Genomic DNA, 10,719 nt, shown 5'->3' with positions numbered 1-10,719 from the left:
CTAGAGGGTAAACAAGGTCTAGACTTACCAATCCGAGAGAATCAGCCAGCTTTGGGGCTTACTCTCTCGACTGAGTCAGTCTGGGGACAGAAATACCTTAGGGCACTTACAACGAGTCAATGTTCCTTGATCCAGTTAGAGTATCACCTCAGTAAACAATTCCTCGCGAGTTAGAAGAAACATTTTCTTCAATACCATGTTCAACTCTCAAAAATATAGTGGAATTATCAAGATACACATTTTCTTCACCAACACAAACAAAACATTAAAGCATTGCCATTACTAAAAATCACATAATTTACTTTCAAAAAGTACTCCTACAAGGAAATGAGATAAACTAGAATGTTTTCATTGATTTCGTCCCAAAAGAGGGTCAGCGAGAAGAGAGAAAGTCTTAATACTCTCAACCCACCACAAGTCAATTCTCAATATCATCTGCTTCAGAGAAATGAAGAGATAAATCAATCATCCGTACCGAAGTAACGATCACCGAACTCTCCTAGTCCTGGAATAACTCGGTATTCTTCATTCAGTGATTCATCAATCTCGGATGTGACAATTTTCAGGGCCGGGAAACGTTTACTTACACAATGAATTCCCTCCGGTGCCTAAAATTAGAATAATTAGAAACCATCAGAAACGATGTTTAGGTAAATTTACGGAGGCATTTGAGTGATGGATCACTTACAGAGATGAGGTTTAGAAAAATTATGCAGGACTCTGGAACTCCTTTCTTTATCAGCAGTTCTATTGCTTGGTTTGCCGAGTTACCTTCAGAGGAAGCATAGACATATCGTCATGAACCAATTAAAATGTAACGCATACTAATATGCATTTCATGGTTCATTTCTTAGGAGTGATTCTTGTGGAACAAGAACTCAACGTTACTGACCGGGGTAGAAAATAAAAGTCAACCATCCTAAGTTCCTAACAACTGTTCAATGTCCCGTCAAAAGGTGGGATTTTCTTGACCAACATTGGAAGAGGATCTTTAATATCAAACTCTAAAATTTAACACGTAAAATGAGCCATAGTTGTGATTTTCACTCTAATTTAAAACAGTTACCTGTAGCAAGCACTGGGTCAAGAAGTAAAACATGTCGTTCAGAAATATCCTTGGGAAGTTTCTCGTATATAAGCTGTTTGTAGAGACAGATTCCAAAAAAAATTGTGAGAAAATCTTGCATCGTCTCAATTTCATTAGTATAAACTTTTAAGAATAATTCACCTGTTTGCCGTTATCTCCGTCACGGTGGATCAATATTTTTCCAATTTTAATTCCCTTGCAACATGCACGTAATGCATTCTCCATGCTTTCGCCGCTGAAATAGAGCAGAAGTGTTACCAAAATCTTTAGGAATTAGGAAGCAACAACAAGAACTGCAAAAGAAGTAATCAAAATTGATAGATTACCTCCGGATAATGGATACTCCACACAATTTCTTACAGAAATCAACTCCTGTATATACCGATCCTGGAAGACGAAAGTAAGGCGATTTCAAATATTTGCAGTACAGATCAGTTTATTTAAGCTAAAAATTATGCCGGGATGAAGAGAACATCATGATGACGACATGGTGATAAAAATATATATTTGGTTGATGATCTTTGGATAAGAAATGAAATGTAATTTGGTATCAAATGGGTAGTAGAGTCAAAAACATATAAAACACAAACCCAGAATAGAGAAAAATAAAAGGGTTTTCTGTTGGTTAATTGGTTGTCATAAAACTCAAGTTTCCTTCTTCCACTGCAAGGTCGCGGGTAATATATGGTCCCACTTCTTATCCTCTCTCAATATCAATTGGTGTATGCCTGGATCGGTGCCTCAGTTGTTTGAGCTGTGGGAAGGCATCACGAAGCCAAAGAACAGGAAAGATATTTGGGACTTGATCCCAGCAGCGATAGTATGGAGCATTTGGAAGGACCACAACAACAAAATTTTCAAAGATGCTAACGCTAACACGAGTTTAGATGTGGACGATGTAAAAGCTGTAATCTTTGGGTGGGCTAGATGCCTACCAAAGTATTATCATTTTTCTTTCATAGATATAGTTAGAAACTGGGAGGCGTGGATGTCCAGGAGATCCATTAGCCGTCCCTACGATTGTATAGTTCGTTTTTTCTCATTATTAATTCAAAGTTTCAAAAAAAAAAAATCAACTTTCCTGATAATATGTTAGAAAGTAGTGAATCTATTTGATAATTCAGGGGGTAAAATGTTCAATAATAAAATATTTAACGCTGAAGAAGTTAATAGAAAAGTATGATACATGGATTATAAGGTACCGACTCCTACGATTGTAAGCCTGATTTCCAATATGACATACCTGTAGGAGTGATTACTTGCATCTCTGTAAACGGCAAATGTCCAAGACCGTGCTCAACAACCTGAGATACTACTCACTCATTAGTACAAACAACTAAATTGGCGATACATATATAGCAAGGAATTCACACATATATGAGATACCAGGCGAATAAGTCGGTCTGAGTAGAAGACAAAGTCATGTTTTGATATGTCCTTATCTCGGATTAGAGTATGCATCCCTCTTATCTGTCATAAATGATTTAGATCAGGGAAGGGAATGTACTGAAAAAAATTAGAAGGAAAAAAGTAAACAAAGAAAATTCCATCTTTCATAGTGGTTCAAATACAAAACAACTAACAGTGTTACAGTGGCCGTTTACACTGACCCTCAAGAGAAAGGCTAAAATGCCCCTCGAAGTCTTCAATATATTTAATCTTTTACCTTAAATTTAAATCTCCGTACCCCAACTGTGGAGTTCTTGTATAGTAATAAAGAATAAGGCCATGTGTTCTATACTTCTATTTATGCATCGTTCGGGCAATCCTGCTATGTACTAGTAACACAGATTAGGCATTTCTGAGCCTGAATAATAGGAAAAATACATATACTGATGGGAAAAAATAAGAGTTGGACTGGAGTGCTGGAGTACAAATAGCTAATGTGCTCCTTGACTCAAACCCCTATGAGTAAAACAGCAAAGAAGAAAAATGAGTACCTGGAATGTTGATTGAATAACATATACATTTGGATATATTTTGCATATGTCATGCTGACCAAGTTTTGTCTGGATATGTTGCACAATCAAATCAATTGCGACATGATTGTCACCTCCTCGTGGTATGATCACATCAGCGTATTTCTTCGATGGCAAAACAAAATCATCAAAAGCAGGCTTCACAAACTTCGCATACTGTAAAACCAACAATACACTTACAAGGTAAGTTGTCCGAGTCTCCGAGATAAACTAGAGCAATCTGATTAGGCCTTTGAGGAGCAATTCAGTATCGAGTTAGAAAAAAAATGAAAAACAAAGAGAAACTGGAAAGGCAAACAAGAAGTAGAAATCATCTGATAGAGTTCTTGGCACATCTTTGCCCTTAACTTACCAGCATGCAGTCTAGGTCTTTTGCGTGTATTTGGAAGGGGAGAGGATAGAGATTTGAATAATCTAGACAGGAGCATTTTAAATGTGAAAGACCGATGAGAGTACAGTGTAATACATTATAATCTACGATTGTCAAAAGTAAGATACACTAGTATGTGGTTAGTTTGTAAAAAAAGATGTTAATGTAACTAACAACTTGGGTGTTATTAATGTAATAACAGGAAGTAAGACACAAATCTACTCCAAAGCAAAAGAAAATGGTGCTTAAAGGATACGCATAGGGGGTATTATAGAGAGCACTAGTAACTGGACAACCTCATTTTTAAACCTTTTGGAGGAATAATTGAACGTAACAACAGCATTATGCAGCGTCGAACACAACTTAATTTTAATTGCCGCGGAGGAAATTGAGAACTTAAAGTTAACCCATGAACTACCTTTCAGGAAAAAAAAGATAGATACCAGTCTTACAGACCAGAGATAACACAACTTTCTGTGAAAATTTAAGAAACTTGCAGAAACGTTCCACTTGCCTGTTCAAGAACGGAGTTTACATCTCTTCCTCGCTCAACAGTGTCACGCCTTATTCTACGAGCAAGCCTCACATCAGCGTCTAGATGACAAAGAAATTCAAAGACATTCATGTAGAGAAAATATCCATAACTAGGAATTAAATAGATATATTGAACTACCATGTGCAGCAACTAGGTCTCAACTAGATAATTTGATCCCAAATCACACCCCATAAGATTTCTATAATGTAGTCACGATTTATTACCGGTCTCAGGTTATCAAAACCAAAAATATAATAAGTATCTTAAAGCCCATTAAGTTTGTGACAAACAAGTTGTTTGACAATCCATTTGTTTAAAATGATGAAGAGAGATATCTAAACTAATATAAACCATAAATTTGTAATCAAAAGATTAGACTTGACAACAGTTTTTCTTGCAAAAGCCATATAGCAAGGCACATTGAAGAAAAGGTACCTGTGTCAACAAAAATTTTCATGTTCATCAAGTTGCGAACACGTTGGTCATGGAAAACCAATATCCCCTCCAAAATAATGACATCAGATGCATTTACCTGAAACAGGTTGTTTAGATTAAGTACCAAATTTAATCTGTCTGTATAGCAAACTCTTCCAGCAACCTAACCTCAAAAACTTATCAAAAAAAAAACCTAACCTCAAAATGCTATGACATGATTCACCAAAAGGAAAATTAACAATGCAGAAGAAATATTAAATGAAACTTAATTGTTCAATGGGACGATGGTGAATCGGTGATAATGGTTATTATAAGGTATCCGATTTTGATGTAATTGCTGGCAATGTATCTATTCAAATTGAATTTATTTATGCAGTTTCACTTCAAACCATTTACAAAACAGAAAAAGTTGAGGGCATTAATTTGCTTCTAGCAAAAAATTAACACCACGTAATACTTATCAGTGAAAACACATATACATCATATAACCTCTCAAACACAAGATTCCATTTATTTTAAGATAGAGAACAAACAGCAAAAGCCAAAGAGTAGTTTGAGGAAATCTTTGCTCTTTGAATCACTGGAATTTATTTAACCTCAGAATCCAAGTAGCCACAAACAAATGGCATCTGATACTCGAATTGGCACACCTAATGACTTGAAACTCCAATATTTCTCCCTGGAGCAAACTGCGGCTACCGAGTTGAAACTCTGTATCCTCCTAAATCTTTTCAACATGTCTTTGCATTGGTATAAATTACATTAACCGAGTTCACCCAACTAGATTTATTTATAAGTACAGCAATTAATTGAAAAATAGAGAACTCTACAGAAGCCTCTTCTGCGAGGGTAGAATGAATGTGGCAATTTTCCACATTTATATTTCTAAATATCTGTAGATGCCCGTCAAACATGGGTCATTATGTGTGGTGCTTCTTCACCTTGTTCAAGTAAACCTTACACAAAATATTATCAAACTAGCTGTTACTTTTCATTCTCTGAAACACAGTTAGCTTATGAGCAATAAGGGTACCTGTCTAAAAGTTTAAGCTCTTTTGTTAGTTACAGGCAACTTAAAACATCTTAAATAGAAAGGGTACCTGTCTAAAAGTTTCGGAACACCGTCGATGGTTCTTAAAATCATAAATCGGTATATGTACAGATTGTCCACTCTTAAGTTTGCCGACACATTCAAGAAGTTGTTCGGTGTCAAAAGCATCTGCAGGTCAACTACTAAACTACTTAGAAACAAAAATAGAAATGAAATAAACCCCAAAATAAAAAGAAAATGAAGCTGTTCGGATTATGATATCGTAAGTCAAAAGATGAATTACCAGGATGATCAAAGTTGTACTCGTGTACACGTTCAGATTCTTCAGCAGTCAAACCACGGTAGAATGAATCCTGTACATTGAGCAACTTATTAAATCAAAATACAGCTAATAGAGAATTAGTACCTTAAGCATCTTTATGACACATAAATCCAACAAAATTAACCCAATAAGTAAGTACACTAGGGTTTCTAGTAACTTACTATCAGTTAGAGGAACTAAAAAACACTCATCAACAGTGAAATGCAAGTTCCGCAGACAATTGGGGGAAGTTATTGATGTCATAATTTTTCCTATTATAACAGAAATTCATGCTCACCTGATTAACAAGTACAACACGATGATCGTGAAGTTGTTGAATAATCATATCACAAACAGTGGTTTTACCAGATGCCGTACCTCCTGAAACTCCTAATTTCCCCCAAAAAGTAAACCAAAAAGACACATCACTGAAGTAGCCATTAGAAAACAATACAAGTAGAAGTTTTCAGATCAAAATCGAGAAAGGTAGAAGTAAAGATAGGGTTTGAAGTAATGATGGTGAAGGGAGTTTACCGATGACGAAGGGTTGTGTGAGAGCAGATTTGTCAATTGAAGTTGAAGATAAAGAAGGGAAAGAAGATGAAGAAGTAGTAGTAGTAGTAGTGGGAGAGGTAACAGGAGTTGAAGAAAGGACGCCGTCGAGACGTAGACCGGAGAAATGGACACCAGATGCTTTTTCCATCGCATCGTCCATCTTCGTTTTCTGATCCGGCATACTTCTCTCTCTTTACTTTCTTCTCTCTCTAACTTTCTCTCTCTAGTAGTAGTAGTTATCCCTCCCTCACTGTATTCGTTTTCTTTCGATTTTCCCTCCTTTCACCACTTTACTCACTCATTTCCTACTCCCTTCAGTGGAACAACAAAAAGAGCATATGCTCTCCTTGACTCCATACGTGTGATACGCCATTTGGCGCTTATTTCCCACGCTTGAACTAATAAAAAGTAGAGGAAAAAAATGTTCATTAGGGGCTGAGGGCACACATATACCGGTTGAATCTTGTCCCTCTACAATCATCGGTTGAAAAAACGTTCGTTAGTGGGTTGAAAAAATGTTCATTTGTGGGACATTTGAAAACAAAAACTTCAGGTCAATATACAAACGTATCTAATGTGGGCACGTGATATTGTTCAACAGTGAGGGCTAGGTTTACAATGCACCCTCTCTCTCTCTCTAACTCTCTTTCTCTCTCCAAACGAAGCGAAGGAAGGTTGAGGGAGATAGATAGTCTGACATATTGAAGGCGAGGGAGAGTTTATAGAGACATTGAGATAGAGAAGTCATTGACGGATGATTTTCTCTGGCGCAACATAAGAGATAAAAACTACTCTCTTGGTATCTTTCTTTCCCTAAATCTCTGTCGCAGTAGAGAAAATCTTTTTGTGGAGTGCGCATTTTGTTTTTCTTATTAGTTTCTCTGTTTGATGTAGGTCGTGATTATGTAGAGGATCTTCGACTGAACCACGTTAAATTATCGTGTCACTATTTCAATGTATCTCTTTCATTATCACATAATCGTAAATTTAGCTACGAACTTGAAAAATAGTTAACCTCATTCTAAAATGAAGCATGGCTTTTGAGATGATAGGGTTGGAAGTACAAAGAGAAAAACAGAATGATGGGAGTCCACAGATAGGTCTTCCGAACTATATTCAATTATAATTCGGTTGGAAATGTTAACTAGAGCCAGAACTAAACAATCACTAGCCTATCAATGATCCAGGAGTGTCATTTTCCCTCACTATATCAATAATGATATAACAAGATAAGTAACTCTTTCGAATTAACAATTATTTCTCAACTTTTTTACGTCCGTATATGGGATAGCACAAGAACGGTTGGATCAGTACTCAGATCCAGGTCAGACATAGGTTCAAAAATTCTCATATCTTGAGCTAGCTTTTGAGGTGAGATTTATAACGTGTCACTAACAGTTCATGTATCTAGTACTGAAATAAGAGCAAGTAAGCAACCATTGAAACCTATAGCAGAAAAATGAACTAAAATGGAAGAGATAACTTCACACTTTCTCAAATATATGTATATATATGATATTTGAACATTAGAGTGGCCTTTGGAAGTCTGTTTACAGATAAAAATACCTTTTCTCTCAAACATTACTCATCTATATATTCATCCGAGAGATCATTCGTCTTCGAGAGCCTTTCTTTCAGAGTTCATAACACAGCAAAATGTCTTCTTGTCTTCACAGCCTCACTATCCTGGAAGGAGATTTTGTTCATATACAATAAACCCATTATGTAATATCCGACGATCCGAGGTTCGGGCTTCTTCTTTACATTAACTAGGAAATTCAAGTCAAGTTCTGATTATTTCGCCGTTTTGGATTGGACTCATTGACTTCTTTTTCCTCTCATTTGAGCTACAACTAGGTATAAAATTAGGCAAGCAACGTTTAACAGTTGATCTCAGTTTATGTTTTTCAGGTTTCGGAGTTCTATTCGGAGTTCTCTGACTACTTGAGAATGAGTTTGTTCCAGATAAAAATGGTGTTCCATTTAGAGATTTTGAAGGGAGATTGTCGATTGATTCACCTTCAGCATTTTCATTAACCATATTATGTGTACCTGCAAGATTTAGGGAGAGTTCGCTAGCATCAAAACTTTCACGAAGAAGTTCGGATAGTTTCTTTTTCTTCCCTGTTGGGGACGGTTCAGGTTCCGAGCTGGGTTCTCTCTCTACAAAAAGAGCGTTGTTGTAAATGCTACTTTGAGGTGTTGCAGTGAAGCTGCTCAAATGTATGGGCGTACTGCCACGAGAACTTCCACGAGAAGAGGAAAAATCTGAAAAAGAAGATTAGAAATTAATACTAATAAACTTAGTACTGATCTTCTATAAACTCGAACAAGATATCTTCGGGTTTAAGGTGTTTGTCCTTACCTCCATTGACACTGTAAAAATCTTCACAGTCCGAATCTAACCAAGGCTGGGAATCGAAAAAGGTCTCTTCTTTACTACCTGCATTGTTGAAGAGACATAACTCAATAGATGCAAATGCATTTACACATATATAAACTTCATCAAAGAAGTGGATGGATTATACTGTCAAGAAGAAGCTCATAAATCACAATGTTAAGAAGAAAAGGTTGACTTCTAAAAGAAAAAGCTTGATGTACCCAAGTGAGCGAAAAATCTTCTAATTTGGTTTCACCTGGAAGAAACTCCAATGAGTAGGACAAGTTTTTATATAGACTAGTCCTAAGGATTAGTAGTTTCCAATGAAAATTGGGTGCACTAATACATGACTGATTTTTTTTTTTTCTTCATTTTGTATGGTATGTTACCAAGATTTATTGAGACATTTCCTGCTAATTACATCCGCAACCCAGTTTCCTAAATTTTTCGCTCTGAATCGACGTTTTCATATTACAATCTTGTAGTTATAGTAAGTTATGAACCAAATCCGTAAGTAACTATGTACTCGCTAACAGCAATTATACACAACATAATTCCCCATAGTGGGTAATATTACTTAGCACCTAATTTACAGTTTAGAACGAAAGATCTGTAATCTAGAAACTTTAAGTCTCCAACTGGTTCTGTTTCTTACTTTTATGTGACTTCACTCAACCAACAACATGATGATAGGATTGCGATTAACAACTCATACAAGCAAATGATCTTTAAGTGACTGGATTTAGGGGTGGGTGGATGATTCGACGCCCCAATCTCTCTGGTCTGAGGCAGCCATGGACGTCGAAAGCCCGTAACAAGTTTACGGTTACCTGATCCGGCCTGAGTGAATTAACGAGCCAGACATTCATTTGGTTCCCTGGCCAAGGGACGGATCAAGTGATCCGCTCGTGTCAGCCCAGAGCATCCAATGTTTTAGTAGCTACTGGTACCGGGCCTGAGCAGATTCCCACCCCTAATTGGACTAAACTCTCTCTTACTCACACACACATACACACAGATACACACACACACACGCCGCACGCGCGCGCGCACACACACACACAAACACAAACAAACAAACACAGAAATTAAAAGAAAGCCAACCCACAATAATTGTAGCATTTCATTCTATCTTTCTAAGTGATTTAAGATTCATATTGGAAATCAACAAAATACTAATAATACTCCATTAAATAGAAAACCCAAATTCCCATATTCTTAAGAAGCAGAAATGAACTGGATCAGAAAAAGACTCATTTGCTATAGATTTTGATAATCAAAAGCAAACAATCATCTTGAGGTTATCTTTATTCCACCAGAACCAACTCGAACTTTAATAAACATCATATAATGAATAACGGATCAAAAATATATAAAAAAAAAAAAAAAAAAAAAAACTATCATGATCCAGGAAAACACCATATCAAAATAAAAAATAAAAAAAATAAAAGCCCAAGTTCTTAAATAAACAATGAACTCTCATAACTAATAGTAGAAAATCTGGTTAAAAATTTGCAGTAATAATGGAGTAATGAGAGAAAAGCTTGGATACCATAATCAGGTAGAGTCTTTACTGGAGTAGGAGTTGAAGAGTGGGAGTCTAAACCAGAATCATTGATCTGATGATCACCATTAAAGGTTTTTGGCTTTGTGGGTGATGGAATTAGTAGCTTCTTCGTTTTAGAAACAATGGAAAAACCAACTTTCATATCTGAATCTGACTGTTTATGAACTGAAGCACAAGAACCCATGTTTAATATGCTTCTCTTTTCATCAGAAAACTTCAAAAATAACTTCTATGACTAGAACCCATGTCAAAGAAACTACCCTTTCTTGTTAAAGAGCTTTGAGAGAGAGAGAGAGAGAGATTACTAGTCTTCAAAGAAGAAAAGGGGTATTGAATTTTCAAGTGAAAGAAAAATCAGAGAAAAAGGAGAGAGATTTTTTTTTTTTGGAAGAAAAAAGGAGAGAGATTGGCAAGCAAGATTTTTGTTTTCTTTTGCTTTTTTGGTGTGTCAAGTGGGGC

The 10,719-nt window shown here is 36.2% G+C and overlaps 2 protein-coding genes across 2 annotated transcripts; both read right to left on the bottom strand.

Moving 5' to 3' along the window:
* Positions 1–239: 239 nt before the first annotated feature.
* LOC147532679 (uridine/cytidine kinase UKL1, chloroplastic) lies at positions 240–6,684 on the bottom strand. The gene is made up of 14 exons (XM_086645765.1): positions 6,293–6,684; positions 6,057–6,148; positions 5,741–5,810; positions 5,507–5,625; positions 4,407–4,503; positions 3,951–4,030; positions 3,028–3,222; positions 2,474–2,557; positions 2,331–2,391; positions 1,414–1,474; positions 1,229–1,322; positions 1,067–1,139; positions 689–771; positions 240–608 (listed from the first exon to the last, which is right to left on the bottom strand). Exons 1-14 carry the CDS (start codon positions 6,492–6,494, stop codon positions 462–464), a joined length of 1,458 nt encoding a protein of 485 aa, XP_086501891.1. The 5' UTR covers positions 6,495–6,684; the 3' UTR covers positions 240–461.
* A 1,089-nt stretch (positions 6,685–7,773) lies between these two features.
* LOC147532678 (uncharacterized protein At3g27210-like) lies at positions 7,774–10,719 on the bottom strand. The gene is made up of 3 exons (XM_086645760.1): positions 10,246–10,719; positions 8,679–8,756; positions 7,774–8,581 (listed from the first exon to the last, which is right to left on the bottom strand). Exons 1-3 carry the CDS (start codon positions 10,442–10,444, stop codon positions 8,097–8,099), a joined length of 762 nt encoding a protein of 253 aa, XP_086501886.1. The 5' UTR covers positions 10,445–10,719; the 3' UTR covers positions 7,774–8,096.

This window comes from Eschscholzia californica, unplaced genomic scaffold (genome assembly GCF_041429995.1).
Source record: "Eschscholzia californica isolate CP2 unplaced genomic scaffold, dmEscCali1.0.p SCAF_6, whole genome shotgun sequence".
Taxonomy (NCBI): Eukaryota; Viridiplantae; Streptophyta; class Magnoliopsida; order Ranunculales; family Papaveraceae; genus Eschscholzia; species Eschscholzia californica.
This window is presented reverse-complemented; position numbering and strand designations above follow the sequence as displayed.

Coding starts and splice junctions, on each gene's coding strand:
- LOC147532678 (XM_086645760.1), bottom strand. CDS start 10,444: ATGGGTTCTTGTGCTTCAGTTCATAAACAGTCAGATTCAGATATGAAA. Junction 8,757..10,245: donor AAAGACTCTACCTGATTATG/GTATCCAAGCTT, acceptor TCAACAATGCAG/GTAGTAAAGAAGAGACCTTT. Junction 8,582..8,678: donor TTTTTACAGTGTCAATGGAG/GTAAGGACAAAC, acceptor CTTCTTTTTCAG/ATTTTTCCTCTTCTCGTGGA.
- LOC147532679 (XM_086645765.1), bottom strand. CDS start 6,494: ATGCCGGATCAGAAAACGAAGATGGACGATGCGATGGAAAAAGCATCT. Junction 5,626..5,740: donor GTACAACTTTGATCATCCTG/GTAATTCATCTT, acceptor GTTGACCTGCAG/ATGCTTTTGACACCGAACAA. Junction 4,504..5,506: donor GTTCCGAAACTTTTAGACAG/GTACCCTTTCTA, acceptor AACCTGTTTCAG/GTAAATGCATCTGATGTCAT.